Source organism: Hippopotamus amphibius, chromosome 11 (genome assembly GCF_030028045.1).
Source record: "Hippopotamus amphibius kiboko isolate mHipAmp2 chromosome 11, mHipAmp2.hap2, whole genome shotgun sequence".
NCBI lineage: Eukaryota > Metazoa > Chordata > Mammalia > Artiodactyla > Hippopotamidae > Hippopotamus > Hippopotamus amphibius.
In genome coordinates this window covers 39,629,409-39,645,250 of record NC_080196.1, presented here as the reverse complement: position 1 = coordinate 39,645,250, position 15,842 = coordinate 39,629,409, and the positions used below count along the sequence as shown (strand labels likewise).

Here is a 15,842-nt window from a genome sequence, read left to right as displayed (position 1 = left end):
TTGCAGCATGTGGGATCTAGTTCCCTGACCAGGGATCAAACCCAGGCCCCCTCCATTGGGAACGCAGAGTCTTAACCACTGGACCACTAGGGAAGTCCCTCTTGTTCATTTTTGATTGTTCATTCAGTAGGTTTATAAGTACTCGTACTTTGGGGATTGACGAAAGTCAACAAAACAACCTTTTCCAGTGACTAATACAAATAATATGCTTGTTGTAGAACACATGAATAATTCAGAGAAGCATAAAAATTAAATGGCACCTATAATTCCACAGCCCAGAGATAAGCAATGTTAACATTTTGATGCATTTTCTTTCTGGTCTTTTCTATGCATATACTTTTTAAGAAATACAGAGGCCATAAAAAATGTATAATTTTGGTTCAGTTTTCACTTTATTGAGATCATTTTCTAGTTTATTAAACAGCCTTCAAGGTGTGATTTTTCGATGGCAGTATAACATTCCATCTGGTGGCTGAACCATAGTATATTTCATCATTTGCAATTTCCAGATGTTTATGTTGTTTGCAATTTTTAACCAAAGTAAATAATACTATTATAAACTCTTTTAGATCACCTTTGTTTGACTCTGATTATTTTCTTATGGTCAGATATTATGAATCATTTTAAGGCTCATGTGTGTATGTTGCCAGATTGTTTTCCAGAAGGTTGTACAACATACACCCCCACCAGCAGTATTAGAGAACTGGTCTTACTACACTTTGGTCAGCACAGAAGAAGATGGGTCTTTAAAATACTTTGCTAATTAGTGGGTGGAAAATAGTATCTTGTTTCCGTCACTGTTGAACTGTTATATCTTGTAATCTTGTTATCTCTTGCATCTGTGTGATGTATTTTCCTTTACTCTATGTGAGACTTAGTGTTTGAAAATATGCATCAGTTTTATCTTACTCCTTTTTTTGGTGTTAATAGGGACATTCCGATGAGCTGTATGAGTTACTAGTCTGTATCAGTGTTAATAACAGTTATCTTTCAGAATAACTGTTGGATGTATCTAGGGAGATGGGGTGGGTATTAGACCACCCACCTCTACCCACAGGGAAGAAACATCTCTTGGAAGTGGGGGAACTTCAGCTCTTCCAGCAGAGCCTTGTTTTTAGTCTAGAGTTGCCTTGCCTTGCTGAGAGAAACAGGCATTTTAATGATGTTTTTACCCCATTGCATTCCAGTCCTCAGGTTAAACTTACGTGAGGCTATATCCTTTGCTTCCCTACCTGGGGTATGAGGGATGCTAGATAAGACTGAATTAGAAATGTCCCAACCACATAGTCCCCTGGAACCAGAATAAGGGCCCCCAGACCTTAAGAGGTTCACATAAAGAGGAGAAGTTCAGGGAAGTAGGAATGGTCTACATGACTCTTGAGACTAGGCGCTCTTTCTTCAAAGAGTTAATATAGTGTTTACCAAACTTCAGTTATGTACCATCGTCACGATTTTTTTGCTGTGTTCTATACTATTATTAATTAAATGCATTTGGAAAAATAAACTCATTTTATATACTCAATTAGATTTATTTTTAAAATAAACTGTGTTAGTTCTGTAGGTGGAAAACCAGTATCACTTACCAAAAATAGAAAGTAACCTTAAAAATAAATACAGTGAAACACAAAACAATCTTATTAATTAAATTCTAAGCCAGATCCTGTTGCTTACAAAATGTTGATCCTGAGGCTGCCCTCCCTCACTTTATTAAAAAAATCGTCCTAAAGACAGAGTGGCACCAAATTCAGATCTCTCCTTGAGGGCAGCAGGACTTTTAACAGAATAAAAAGGCAACAACTTGTTTATTTTGGAACTCAATTTTTAACAATACATGTGGGCTACCTAAAATCATCTCTTGTTCTGCCAGTAGTTGATGTTCTGCTCTAAAAAATAGTTTAGGTTATGTTACCATAACAGGTTAACTCTGAAATCTCAGTGTATTGACACAACAAGGACTTATTTCTTGCTCACACCACCTGTCCAAAGTAGAGCAGGTGGGTTTGGAGGGCAGGCTTTGCTCCACAGTCACTCTGTTATCCAGGCTGAGGGAGGCACCACCATTTCTTCTGTCATGACAGCTGGAGCCTCGCCCGTTATTACGCTAGAAGAAAGCTTGTAGACAACTCACCTGTTCTTTTATACTTTGACTCGGAAGGGACTGCCTCACTTCTCTCCTCAGCCCATTAGCTGGAACTAGTCATATAGCCTCACCTAAGTGCAGGGGGGCTGGGAAGTGTAGAGGAACACATGGAATATTTGGAGAACGATGCTGTCTTTGTTTTATCTGGCTCTGCAGCATAGGGGTGGTCTAGATGCATCAGACGAGGAACAGATGTGGATATTTTTTGTTTGAAGAAGGTAATGACTGTGCATGAGATAGTTTGTAATACTGTTAGTGTTATATTAAGCAAGTGAAGGTGGTCAGATGTGTCAGACCATTCCTTGGTAATGGTGTCTCCTTTCTTAAAGCTTCATTAAAGAACGGTCAAAAGTCAGCACGGTTCCTCTGAAGAATAAGAAAGCCTCCAGTTTTCATGAGTTTGCCCGGAACACCAGTGATGCTTGGGACATTGGCGATGATGAGGAAGAGGACTTTTCCTCCCCTTCTTTCCAAACTCTGAACTCAAAAGTTGCTTTGGCAACCGCTGCCCAAGTGCTAGAAAATCATAGCAAGCTGAGAGTGAAACCAGAACGGTCCCAGTCAACAACATCCGATGTTCCTGCCAGCTACAAGGTCATAAAGTCCAGCAGTGACGCCCAGCTGTCCAGAAATTCCAGTAAGTCCGTCCAGCTCCCCTCCGTAGGCTCAGCCTTTTCAGCAGAGTGCATTTTAAATAAAAACAAAAATTTTTAAGGGCCTCCCTCAGATCTTCCATTGGGTGATAAATAGGTGAGCTCAAGCCTGAGGGACATCAGGGAGCCTAACTGGTCGTGAGCTGTACTTGGTCCTCCCACCTGGATGGCTGCCTGGCCCTGAGACTGGGGGCTTCACTTCCTGACACCCAGGTGTTGCCTGCCATTCTCTTCTTCCTTTCCCTTTGGTGGGGTCCAGGACTTTTGTGGTTTGGTTGCTTCACGTTGCTTTAGGCCTGGTCACGTTGAAGTGTATTGACTAAATGTAGTTAAGGTTGTTAGTGGCTGAATTTCACAGATGTCTGGCACTGTTGGTTGACCTCCTCAGCTCTGGGGAACAGCCGCTAGTATAAGGTCATCTCTTTCCTGTTCCTGAGGGACGGAAGTCCTGTGCCACAGCTCCCTGCCCACCAGGTGGGATAGGGTGGGAGGAGATACCTGTTCTTTTCAGGACACTGGCAGCAGTAACTGGTTGAGATGATGGTGGTTTTATCAGATGTTTGGGGGTGCTCAGTGTACTCTTTTACGTATCTGTTGCTGTATTTAATGTTGCCCTAAAGGGTTTTGTGGAAGCCAGTTATTCTGAGCTGGAGAGGGAAGTGCCCTCATGCTAGTGAAAGTTAAAATAGCTGACTGGTAAAGGGTAAAAAGGAAGTAGAATGTCACAGCCCTGGAGCGTGTCCTGGCTCACGTTCTGAGAGAACTTCTTTTACAGTTTCAGACTGAGTGTGGTCAGGAAATTAGGCGGTATGGCCCTTACAATCATTCCAGTCACTCTTCGTTGCTGATTCGGGCCCCAGCTCGAACCTTCAGTGATGTGCCCAGACAGGCATTCAGTGTCCATTGACCGGGTGCACAGCTACAGGCTGTGTGTAGGAAGTGTCTTTGCATATGATTGAGGGTCTCCAGAGGGTCCCAGTGTGAGGGAAGGCCCCACCGTGATCCCTAATGAGCTGCCCTTGTGCAGACAGGACCACCCAGAGTATTCCCGTTATGAGGTTCGCTCCTGGGAGCATCTGTCTGTCAGTCACTGATACGGGACGTGCACATCGGTCTCACCTCTGCAGTGTGTGGTCTGCTTTTTCTAGGCCCTGTGATACACGAGGCATCCAGGCCAGGTACTCTGTGGCAGTTGTTTCTGTAAACCTTTTCGTCATGCTGGTTGATGAGTATTCACTGTTTAATTCTTGTTGTGACTACTACTTTTTAAGGCCTTAATATGTAAAGAATATGATATAGTCATGAAAGGACAGTCAGAATTTAAAACTGAATTTCGTTTGGGATAGTGAAATAATTAAGGGTTTTGGAGTCAGACAGGCCTAAGGTGGTATCTCAGCTCTCCCTTGCAGATTAACCTCTCTGAGCTAGTTTCCTCATCTCTAAAATAGTGGTAAATTCCTACCATATGTTGTAAGGATCAGATGAGAGATCATATGTAACTGTGACCAGCACAATGCCTTAATAAGTATTTAGTAAATGTTAGTCCTATACCAGTCATGTCTCCTACCTACCATCTAGTTTCGAAGTGTCTAGAACTGGGCATAGAGTTCAGCCTGAGTCTGTTTTCCTGTTATTTCAGTCATATCCTGGCAGAACTAAAAGCTGGTTCATTTTGGTGAAAAATGTAGGAGCACAGAGGAATTGCATCCACTCAAAGCAGGACTTTAGGCCAGAGCCTCTCACCCATGTGCAGGGCACAGCTAGTGGGCCAAGAACAGGTGAGAGTTGTGCCGGGGTATTGACCCTCTCAGCCCTTGGGGCAGCTGGCTGGGGCTGGGGCTTTGGGAAGCAGCCACCTCCTTTTGTTGCAGTGTGCTTTACAGTGTCACTTTCTGTGTGCTCTGTGACATGGAAAGGGAAGGCAAACACTGCCTCTGACTACGTTGCCCCCAAACTCACTGTTAGGCACCAAGGAAAGTTCCAGGTTGGGGTAGAAAGGAAACAGTTGATTTTCCTCTGAGGTGACAAAAATTGTCAACTTTGCTACAGCAGCTGGAGTCTCTGTTTACACATAAGGTGCCTTGGTCTGTATGATGAAAACATGGCACGCAGCTGGGTTTCCATCCCCTGGCTGTCCTGCGCTGGGCACCTTCCGGCCACGCACACACCATACAGCCGAGGCTCTGGTGGCGGAGACTGATGCTCAGCAGTCAGGTTGAAGGTGTCTCAGAATCTGTGCTATTCACGCAGCCTGTTCTCTTTCACATCATCTCAGGTGATGCATGCCTGAGGAACCCACTCCACAAACAACAGTCACTCCCTCTCCGACCTGTCATCCCCCTTGTTGCCCGGATCTCGGACCAGAACGCGTCTGGGGCACCCCCGATGACTGTCCGGGAGAAAACCCGCCTAGAAAAATTCCGTCAGCTTCTCTCCAGCCACAACACTGACTTAGGTGAGTCCCCATGAACCCTGGGCAAGCTAGGACCTCTTGGTGACTGGAATTCTCAGAGACCTGGAAGCTATTGCTCTTTATTCTTCCTTCTTTTACTTTTCCAGCATCTCCTGATCTGGTGCCCATTGAAGTGACATGCAGGTATTAAGTCAGAAATTTGTTACTAGCAATTAGGGACCAAATTAGGTGGGACTGGATTCTGTGGCCTGTAGACCATAGTGTAGCTCTTCTGGCTTTGGTCTCCCCTACTTCCAGGCAATTCTTACTGAAATCCTTACCCACTGGTCTTCTTCTTCCCCTCTAACTCTAATTTCTGAGCTGACTGGATCACTACTGCAGAGCCATGATCTTGGCACTTTGCTGCTCAGGGCTGTTGTTTTTGGCTTTTTCCCTGTGCTTGTCGGTAGCTGGTGGTGGCGGTGGTGGCAGTGGCGATGGCAGTCATCTTACTGGAACAGTGGGAGGCACCAGGCAGCGCGGGCTGAGGCTTGTTTTAGGGCATTTGTGGGAAGGGCTAAATCCAACCAAGCCTTTGTCTGTTTGCAGATGAACTGAGGAAATGTAGCTGGCCAGGGGTTCCCAGGGAGGTTCGGCCTGTAACCTGGAGACTCCTGTCGGTGAGTTCTAGCCACTGTGTAGGGAAGCGTGAGCCTCCCACAGCCCTTCTTACCTGCTGAGCTTAGTCTGGGCACATCAGTCCTGCTCCGCAGACTTCTCTGGTCCTACTGGATATGGCAGACATGTGAGACTATAGCCGTTTCTTTGCATAAAGAGACACATTCTTTAAAAAAAGAAATAGAAAAGAAAGAAACGTTCTTGAGAGTTTGTTCCCACACACGTAGAAGAGCACAGGTTTGTGGCTGTAGTCATCGTCTCACCTTCTCAGCACCAGGAAGGAGGAATACGGTGAGGCTGGGTGAGCCAGCACTTGTCTGGGCAAGTTCCCACATTCCCTGTGCTCCCCTCCTTTTTCAGTAGGAATAACCAAGGTGGTTGAAACCCACTTTGCAGCTGTGAAGAGCTGAACGGGTCTCCCTCGGAAGTCTGCACTAATCCCATTTTCACTAAGTAACGGAGCACTGTGCCAGTCACTGTGATAGGAACACTTTGATTTCCTGAGCCTGTAAAATTCATTCATTCATTCAGTAAATCCTGTAAGGATTTATTGAAGGCCTGCTGTCTGCCAGGCATGGGGCCAGGTGCTGTGGGGATACATACGCGTGAATACGTCACAGCCCCTGCTCTCCAGGCGCGCGCTCATTCGCTCTGCGCTGTATCCCTTAGCTGCCTGCAAGAGGACGGCTCTCTCACCTCACTGCCCCCACCCCCAATCTTGCAGCCATGCAATCCTTGCCCCTGCTACTTCTAAGTTTGAATGCTATTAAAAGTAGATGTGGTGAGACCAGAAGGGGAACAGGAGATGTAAGAATTGAGAGTGGGGTCTAGACCAGGGATAAGAATGAAAGTTGGCCTGGAGCTGGGGCTAGGAGGGGGGCTGCTGCCAGAAGTTCTGTGTCTGGATGTTGCAGCTGCTGTGTCACAGATTCCATTCAGCTTCCTAAGCTGGTAATCCTGAGCGTTACTGTGGAAAAGAATGTGTAACCGGCACAGACTCACATGGCACGCCACTGAGATATGCCCTAGAGGCGGCCACCTACCCGTGACCCTGGGAAGGATTGCCCTGCACATACGCAGCCCCAGGAGGTCCTGACTTTGACCCAGCTCCCTCCCACTGACCTACATTCGCTGCTCTCCGGTGCCAGCTCCGGAACTGTGCAGTGCTCCAGCAGGACCAGCTCCCAGCGCGGTGCAGGAGTAAATAACACAGGGAAAGCTGGCCGCACTTCATCTGCCTGCGTGTGCATCTCATTAAATGAGAGGGCAAACACGGGGTGGCCAAAACCAAAAAGGGATTTCCACCCTTGTCCTCTTGGCAGTTTTCTTTCCGTTCCTTTGGTAGTTTCCAAGCCACTGCTCAGGCTAAAATAAAAATTAAGGATTCATCCAACCAGTGCCTGCCCCTGTCTGACAAGCCGTCCTGTCTACAGGGCTATCTCCCAGCAAACACCGAGAGGAGGAAGTTGACCTTGCAGCGGAAGCGGGAGGAATATTTTGGCTTCATTGAACAGTATTATGACTCTCGAAATGAGGAGCATCACCAGGATACCTACAGACAGGTACAGTCACCACATGCTGCCCTTTTGCTCACTACTCATAATCTCAAGGTGTGGCTCCTGGAAGTGCTCTCGGGGTACAAGTTTTCCAAGTCTTCAGGCTACAGTGTGCTGATTAGGAACTAAATTTATTCCCAGAACTGCTTCCCCTCTTTCTAACTCAGTAGCTCTGATTTTAGCCATTTTAAATAGATTTTGGGCGGCCCTGGTCAGTGGCAGTGCTTATTGGACTTTAATGTGCATAGAAATCACCTAGGATTTTGATAAAATCACAACTAGGGATTATGGTAAAATGCAGATTCTAATTCAGGAGGTCTAGGGTAAGACCTTCGCTTCTCATGAGCTCCCAGGTGATGCCACTTGCTGCTGGTCCACAGACCACACAGCACATAGTAAGGGTTATGGAACACAAGATGAAAGATGAGTTCACTCATTGGTCCATCCCTCTGGACTGTGACATCAGTGTGTCGTTCTGGCAGCTGCAGTGCCTCTTTAGCGCCCATGTTTGTCTGCGGGAGCCGTAGCTATCAGCAGCCTTAGCAGGGAGTGTTCTATCATTGCCCGTAGTGGTCCCCACAGCCTGCGGAAAGGTGGAGGGTGTGACAAGCAGTCTGGTGGTTGCAGGGGGGAAAGTTCTGGGGGAGGCAGCCGTCTACAACAAGCCCCAGGAATTAAGTTACCTCTGCTGCTGTTGACACAGTCCTTAGGATTGTTAGACATTGGGAAATCCTGAGGCCAAAACCAATCATTGTGACTTCTTTGGTAACAAAAGTCAGATTTTAAGGGCCAGTTATTAAAGGCCAGCTCCCTCTGGTTCCCTATCCTGGCATGTTTTTGCAGCTTTCAGAGCTCTTTTAGTTCTTGGAAACTGTTGAGGAGTAAGAATCTGAAAGAGGCATACACATTTTGATCATACCTGTTAAGTAAGTACCAGCCCATTGTAAAACAGATTCCAGACAACAGGAAAAAAGCGGGTGATTCTCCTAAGTTTTGAAGCCTATTGCTGTTTGGTGTAAGTGGTTTATTTGGGAAGGTTTTCTCACTGTTCAATAAGCTGTTGTTGTCGTGGGAATGTATTCCAGATGGACAGGTAGGTTTGACTAGATTTTTTTGTGTGTCAGTCAGTTCTTTCTAAAGATAAATTGTGCTCCACTCTTACTCCCTCGATTATCAGTTCCTAAGAAAATAACTTCTCAAAAGAGCAAACTGGCATTTGTGTTTTTGGATATGGCCTCTCTTTTTCAGATTCACATCGACATTCCAAGGACGAATCCTCTCATTCCGTTGTTCCAGCAGCCACTTGTACAGGAGGTGAGGGAAGTGCTCAGCTCTCTCAGCCCTTCTCCCCCCATCCTTCTGCGTGGATGTACGCCTAGCCCCCCCTGCAGCCATGGGCAGGTTTATGGCCAATTGTGATGGTACCTTGTGTTTGCGTTGGGAGCTTTAGTCCTCTGCGAGCACTTTCTTGTGCATTCTCATTCGATCCTCATAGCAAACCTGTGGGCTGAGTAGCACTTTGAAAGGTTAAGGGACTTGCCCAGCATCTTGAGTCTACCTGGTGACAGAATGAAGATCAGAAGCTATACCTTAGAGTTCCTAGTCCTGTGTGTGTCCTACTTTATGGAGCTGGGAGTATTGATTTGTGTGTGTTTGGTGGGGGGTGGGGGGTGGGGGGTAAATATACATAACATAAAATTTACCATTTTAACCATTTTTAAGTGTACAGTTCAGTGGCATTAAGTACATTCATATTGTCGTTCAGCCGTCACCACCATCTCTTCAGCTTTTTTCCATCTTCTCAAACGGAAGGTCTGTACCCACGAAACAGTAGCTTTCCATTCCCTAGCAACTGCCATTCTAATTTCTGCGTCTATGAATTTGACTATCCCAGGTACCTCAAATAAGTGGATTCATACAGTATTTGTCCTTTTGTGACTGGCTTATTTCACTTAGCACAGTATCTTCAGGGTTCATCCATGTTGTAGCATGTGTCAGAATTTCCTTCCTTTTTATTTTTATTTATTTTTTGGCCATACCTCGCGGCATTGCGGGATCCTAGTTCCCTGACCAGGGATCGAACCTGCACCCCCTGCATTGGAAGTGTGGAGTCTTAACCACTGGACCACCAGGGAAGTCCCTTTCCTTCCTTTTTAAGACTGAATGATATTACATTATATGTGTGTAAACATATTGTTGATCTGCCGTCTGTCACTGGACAGTTGGGTCGCTTCTGCCTCTTGGGTCTTGTGAATGATGCTGCTGTGAACGTAGGTGTGCAAATATCTGAGCTCCTGTTTTAAATTCTTTTGGATACATATGCAGAAGTCAAATTAGTAGTGATATGTTGAGACCTAACAAGTTAGCAAAAAGCACATGAAAGGTTTCAATAGGACTGTTATCTTTTGACCAAGCAGTAAGTATAAACTCCTTGAGATCAGGGGTTTCCTTTGCAGCTTCATAGTAGCTAGGATACTGGATGTAAGTGCTCTTTGAATTATATTTTCACTCATCCTCGTAGTAGAGGAAAATGTGATAAAAATGCTCAGAATAATTTGTTTGACTTTAGATTATTCTCATAATTCTGTTGAAATGTAGATGTGTCTGCTGATGGGAGTCCTCATAACCTACCTCTAGCATAAAGAAGAATTTGAGGGTGACACCATTATTTTACCCGTAAGAGTCAACTCAAAGGAAGCTAAAAACCCACTCAGGATCCCTTTGTGTCTCCCATTCAGTTTCCCACGGCTCAGCCCTGCTTATTCCTCATTTTTAACTTGAAGATGTTCAGATACTTATCTTTTACCGGTGCATGCTTACTTTAAATTTGGAGACAGGGGAAGTAGTTTATTTTAAAGGCTTCTCCCAGTAGTGGAACCTGCATACAGAGAAAGAAATTCAAACTGTAGTCTCTCCAATTTTTCTTGAATCACCTTTCCATCTAGCAGACTATAATTATCATAAACAGAATGAATTGCCAACCAAGGAGCAGAAAATTAAGGAACAGTGAATATTGAAAGAATTGTTTTATAAACCTGAAGATACTTGAGAATTGAACTTATAGTGAGAATTACCCACACTAGTAGAAGAGGTGTCTCAGAGGGAGTCTCAGGCTTTTTCTGTAGGGAAAATTCCACGGTCTCTCCTGGTAACCAGGCTTGGTGCTCTTCAGTTTCCATCTCTTTGGCATTTTCACGTATACAGTGTGAGTGTGCCTGCATTATCCCATCCTTACTAGAGAGGAAATATTGCAGGTCTTCTGATTCTGAATGGCTAGCTTCCATGCACTTGGCCATTGTTTAAGCCAGTCACCAGGGATTTGTATATTTACAAGGAGATGATAGTGTGAAGTAGAAGCCCTGATAAGTCCTTCAGAAAGATTGACCTGGAGGAGCTTTTAATGGAGACATCCAGACAGACACAGGCCACAGGAGGTGTGAGGAGACAGAGTAGGGCAGAGATCTTCCTGAACATGGTGGATCTAGCTTGAGCCACAGTTTCAAGGGAGAGAGGAGGGCATTTAGCAGCAAAGAATGTGAGGGGGCTCCATTGGATTGTTGGACCCAACACAAATAAGGACACCCTGCCCTTCCATCAGCCCCAGGGAACAAGTGGGCCCATCTAGTGGAGGCAGAGAGGCCAGCTCCTTCCAAGCAGGGCTTTGCTCGCACTGCCTGCAAGGGCAGGGGTGTTGACAGTGGGAGTGTTTCTTGGCTCTCTCTGCCAGCTGGAAGGCAGACTCAACACAAGGGCTGGGAAACATCCTTTATTGTGTCTCTAGATTCTCCACGTCTCTCCTACGCTAGCTAACCAACTCCAAAACCACACAACCATTTCCTTTTTACTTTTCTCCCTGGGAGGTTTTTCCTGTCTTGCACCTGACCTCCAAGAGCTCAGTCTGCCCGCAGAGCTGACTGATGGGGCTCTGCAGAGCCAGGCGCTATGGAAGCCCCTAATCTCCTGTCCCCCCACATGTAGTCATTACTGCCTCTGTCATCCCTCTGGTGTGGCTCAGAGACCCTAGGCAGCCCAGTCAAAGCCTGTGTAAGGAATGTATCGGGCCCAGGAGATGTGGTCAGCAGGACGAAGCCAGGGGATGAGTATCAGCAAGCTGAGAGAAGACGAGGAAAGCTCCAAGGGCCTAGTGAAAGCAGAGAGAAGTGTAACAGAATGGGACAGGCCTGACTCTGTAAACAGACCATAAAGACCTTTCCAGGGACTTCCCAGGCGGTCCAGTGGTTAGGACTCCATGTGTCCACTGCAGGGGGCACGGGTTCAGTCCCTGGTTGGGAAACTAAGATCCTGAGTGCCTCACAGCATGGCCAAAAAAAAAAAGATCTTTTCTTTCTCCCCAGTCTAACACCTCTGGCCTCTTGTGGCTAATATACTTAACCCCAGAGGCTTTCTGCATGGAGGCCCCGGCTGACTTCTCCGTTCTCAGGTTCCTGGCTGTAGGCGTCCGTAGGATTTGGTTTATTTGACTTCCTATCCCCAGCAAACGTCTTGGTTGCATCCTGATATGTGAAATGACTTCCTGCATTTATAGTCTGTCACTGGTTCCTGGTCAAGCTGGGTTAGAACTAAATCCAGATCTAGATCTCCTTCCGTCTCAGCAGGGAGAAAGGAGAGGGTGGTAGAGAAGGCATTTCCTCTCTAAATCCTTTAATGAGCAGAAGAGATTTAGAAGATGTATCAGAAGTTAGATATTCTGATATCTTGCTTCTGGAAATAGAGAAACAGCATCTATGTAGTGGCCTGAATTAATGACATCCACAGAAAACCTTTTCCTAAGCCATTTGTGTCATTTTCTGTTTCCCAATTTTATATCACGATGACCAGATACTGAAAAGAGAAATAAAGAGCAAGAAGTACCTACCCCTGTTTAAAAACAGTTAGGGTTTTAGAAACTTTATATTTGTAGACTGCCTTTGTGCACAGTATTTAAAAATTTTTTCCTACAAATTCTGCAGCAACGCTGAGTTAAATCATGTGGTAGGTAAACGGAGGGAGGAGGAGTGTCCCGTGATTTAACATCATGTCGTCTTTCTTTTCATTTTCCCAGATCTTCGAAAGAATTCTATTTATTTGGGCCATCCGACACCCTGCCAGCGGGTATGTCCAGGGAATTAATGACCTGGTCACTCCGTTCTTTGTCGTCTTCCTCTCAGAATATGTGGGTAAGAAGCACAAGTACCAAGCTGAACAAGCTATTGCTCTTTCTTATCTGTGGTCTGTTTGTTTTTCCCAAGAGTGCAGCCAGTGGGCACATCTTGCTGAAAAAGAGGTAATGGCTCTAGAATGCACAGCTAAACCTATTGTAACAGCAGCAGCCGTCTGGAATTTCTCCCTCCTGATGGTCACAGATCTCACCTAAAAAGACTTGCTTTGCCACAAGAATGACCAACTTGATATATTTATGTTGTGCCATAAACAGATGGTTTGATGGTTTATCGGAGGTTCCTTTAGGATTATTTTGAACTCTTCTCAAACACAGGCCCTCCTCTGTGAAAGCTGGAATTTTAGATTATACAGCAGGCCTTCACACTTCAGTTCACATGCTGTATCTTAGCAGAATGTGGACAGTGTAGAGGAGGAAAGGTGCCAGAATCCAGCTCACATTGGAGGTAATGGAATGGGTCAAGGAGAGCTCCAGGACCTTGGTTTCTCCCCCTCCTCCTTCACCTCTTACCCCACTGGGTTCTTGTCACTTTGAACAGAGTGATTAGCTGGCTGTCATGGTGGCAGTTAGGTTTTCTTACAGCCCCAGCTGCCTGCTCCAGACAGGCCTAAATCAGGCAGAGTCTTAAAAGGCATTGTGGATCCTCCACTTTTTTGGTTTCCTTAATCACTTGCACTTTGAGATCCACAGGGAAACCTATCTGTGATGGCCTAATGCTTTGTTCTCTTAGTCAAAGAGAAGTTCATGTGGGGATCAGAACATTGAAAAGGATTTTAGAGAACCATCCATCTGTCTACTCCCCTCATTTCACAGATGGGCTGTGAGATTCCTTGCCTCTTTATTAGTGGCAGTGCTAGGACTAGAACCCTCTTCTTCAGACTGGGGGTGGTAGGTTATTCTTTTTGTAGAAGGCCATTGCAAGGGGGTAGGAGAAGGGGACTGGAATGGAGCCCCTTGGACAGGTAGAGCATAAGAAATGTCTCACTTGATCCTTCCCATTCAAGTTTTTTGGTGGGACTCAAAGGGATGGTGTTTTGGTCTTTCATGAGGCAGCCCCCCACCCCCCACCCCCACCCTTTTTTTTTTTTCATTACTCAAAACGTAAGGCAACTGAATGATGCCATTCCTTGTTCCCCTAAATGACAGCGGCCAGGGCAGAACTGGGAGTAAGAGTGGAAGGTCACATTCTGGTCCACTCTGTCCAGTGACCCTCAGCAAGAGCATATAAATAAAAGCTTTTTCTGGAGAACTTTCATTTCCCCCTCAGATTCGTAGGTCATTTTTCAGAGGCACCTTGATTCTGTGTGTTTAACTTCATTAAAGAGCAGTGCAGCTGGTCTGTTGGGATTTGGGGGTTGATTCTTGCAGTAGTACTTTTCTGAACTGGTATTCAAGGATGAGCCTAGGAAGGTATTAATCCATTCATTAATCCACATTTGAGGTCTAAATGCTGGCATGCAATCTTACCAGTTATTATGCCAGTTAAGTTAGATCCTCAGCAGCTGCAGTTCTAACTGGACACTAATTATCTTGTTAGCTGCCATTTATATTTTGTACCAAATGTTCCTTTACCTTCTATAGGCGCCTATCCCATTGCTACTTTAATCCCATCAGCCCCACCAAGTACTGTGCGTTTCTTTGATAGAGATGACTGCATTCTGATCTGGGTGTTTGGTTTGTCATCCTCACCTGCTGACCAATGAAACTGTCACTGACCCACAGTGTTTACACAGTGAAGCTTGGGCTTCTCTGCCCCTCCTCAGCAAGGAAGCCTTTCTTGGCAAGGCTGTACTGTTTCACCTCTGCAGCAGACTTTATATGGGTCTTTGGTACCTCCTCCTAGAACTGGGAAGGTGGGACCCATTCATTTTTTACAGAAATTTTAAGTAAGTTTCAAACATATATAGAAGTAGAAAAAATAATACCATGAATCCTCATATACCTGCCACCCAACTTCATACCTCTGTCCATTCTTCACCCACTCATCTTTATGAGTAAGCAAATCTCAACGTCAAGCACCATGTAATTTTTTTTAAGATTTATTTATTTTTATTTACTTATTTATTGGCTGCATTGGGTCTTTGTTGCTGCATGAGGGCTCTCTAGTTGTGGCGAGCGGGGGCTACTCTTCATTGCGGTGAGTGGGCTTCTCATTGTGGTGGCCTCTCTTGTTGTGGAGCATGGGTTTCTAGGCGTGCGGGTTTCAGTAGTTGTGGCACATGGGCACAGTAGTTGTGGCTCTTGGGCTCTAGAGCACAGGCTCAGTAGTTGTGGTGCACAGGCTTAGTTGCTCTGCAGCATGTGGGATCTTCCCAGCCCAGGGATCGAACTCATGTCCCCTGCATTGGCAGGCAGATTCTTTCTTTCTTTTTTTTTTTTTAATTATTTTATTTTATTATTATTTTTTAACATATAATAAACTGCATATATTTAGAGTGTACAATTTGGTATCCCAGTCTCCCAATTCATTCCCCCCCTCAACCCTCCCCGCTTTCCCCACTTGGTGTCCATATGTTTGTTCTCTACATCTGTGGGCAGGCAGATTCTTAACCACTGTGCCACCAGGGAAGTCCCAAGCACCATATAATTTCATCCATAAATATTTCCATAAGTACCTCTTGGAGACAGTGATTAAAGAAACTCACAGCCATAATGCAATTATTACATTTAAAAAGTTATAATAGCTCCTTAATATAATCTAATATACAACAGTATTCAAATTTTCTTGGTTCCCGTAAATATATTTAACAGTTTATTTGAATCAGGGCTCAAATCAGGTCCACACCTTTCTACTAATTGGTTGATATGTCTCTTAAGTCTCTCTTAATCTATCAGTTCCCATCCACCTCTCTTTTCCTTAGGAGTTTGTAGCTTTAGCCCTTTTTTTCCAGTTTTCAAACTAGGACTTTGCCATGCCAACCAATAATATTACCCTGGTTTTTTAAAGCACTTTACCATTTGCAAAGTATTATACTTTCACTTACCTGATTTCATTTACTAGCCCCCAATATCTCTTTAAGGTAGATGTATCAACCTATTTTACAGGTGAGAAATTGAAAACTCAGAGATTAATGAGCTTCCCAAACTCAAACCTAGGTCTTTTGACCTAAATACTTGTGCTTTTTATAAGAATTGGTGGTATCTCAACTTAGATCTATCTAGTGGCTCCTTCTTCTCCATTCCCTGCTCCAAAGCAGGCAGCACCTTTCTTATTGCTCCTTGTCCTAAAAATAAATACATACAT

General features: G+C 45.0%; 1 protein-coding gene across 2 annotated transcripts in view; it reads left to right on the top strand.

Annotated features, from left to right (window-relative positions):
* Nucleotides 1–15,842, top strand: part of TBC1D22B (TBC1 domain family member 22B) — a 64,212-nt gene that overhangs the window by 20,234 nt on the left and 28,136 nt on the right. Inside the window, exons 3-8 of one of the 2 annotated variants that reach the window (XM_057699685.1) lie at nucleotides 2,470–2,777; nucleotides 5,069–5,248; nucleotides 5,795–5,865; nucleotides 7,297–7,425; nucleotides 8,668–8,733; nucleotides 12,482–12,596. In XM_057699685.1, coding sequence (XP_057555668.1) covers nucleotides 2,470–2,777; nucleotides 5,069–5,248; nucleotides 5,795–5,865; nucleotides 7,297–7,425; nucleotides 8,668–8,733; nucleotides 12,482–12,596 — 869 coding nt within the window. The remainder of the gene's footprint in view (nucleotides 1–2,469; nucleotides 2,778–5,068; nucleotides 5,249–5,794; nucleotides 5,866–7,296; nucleotides 7,426–8,667; nucleotides 8,734–12,481; nucleotides 12,597–15,842) is intronic. The other variant, XM_057699686.1, reaches the window with a different exon arrangement.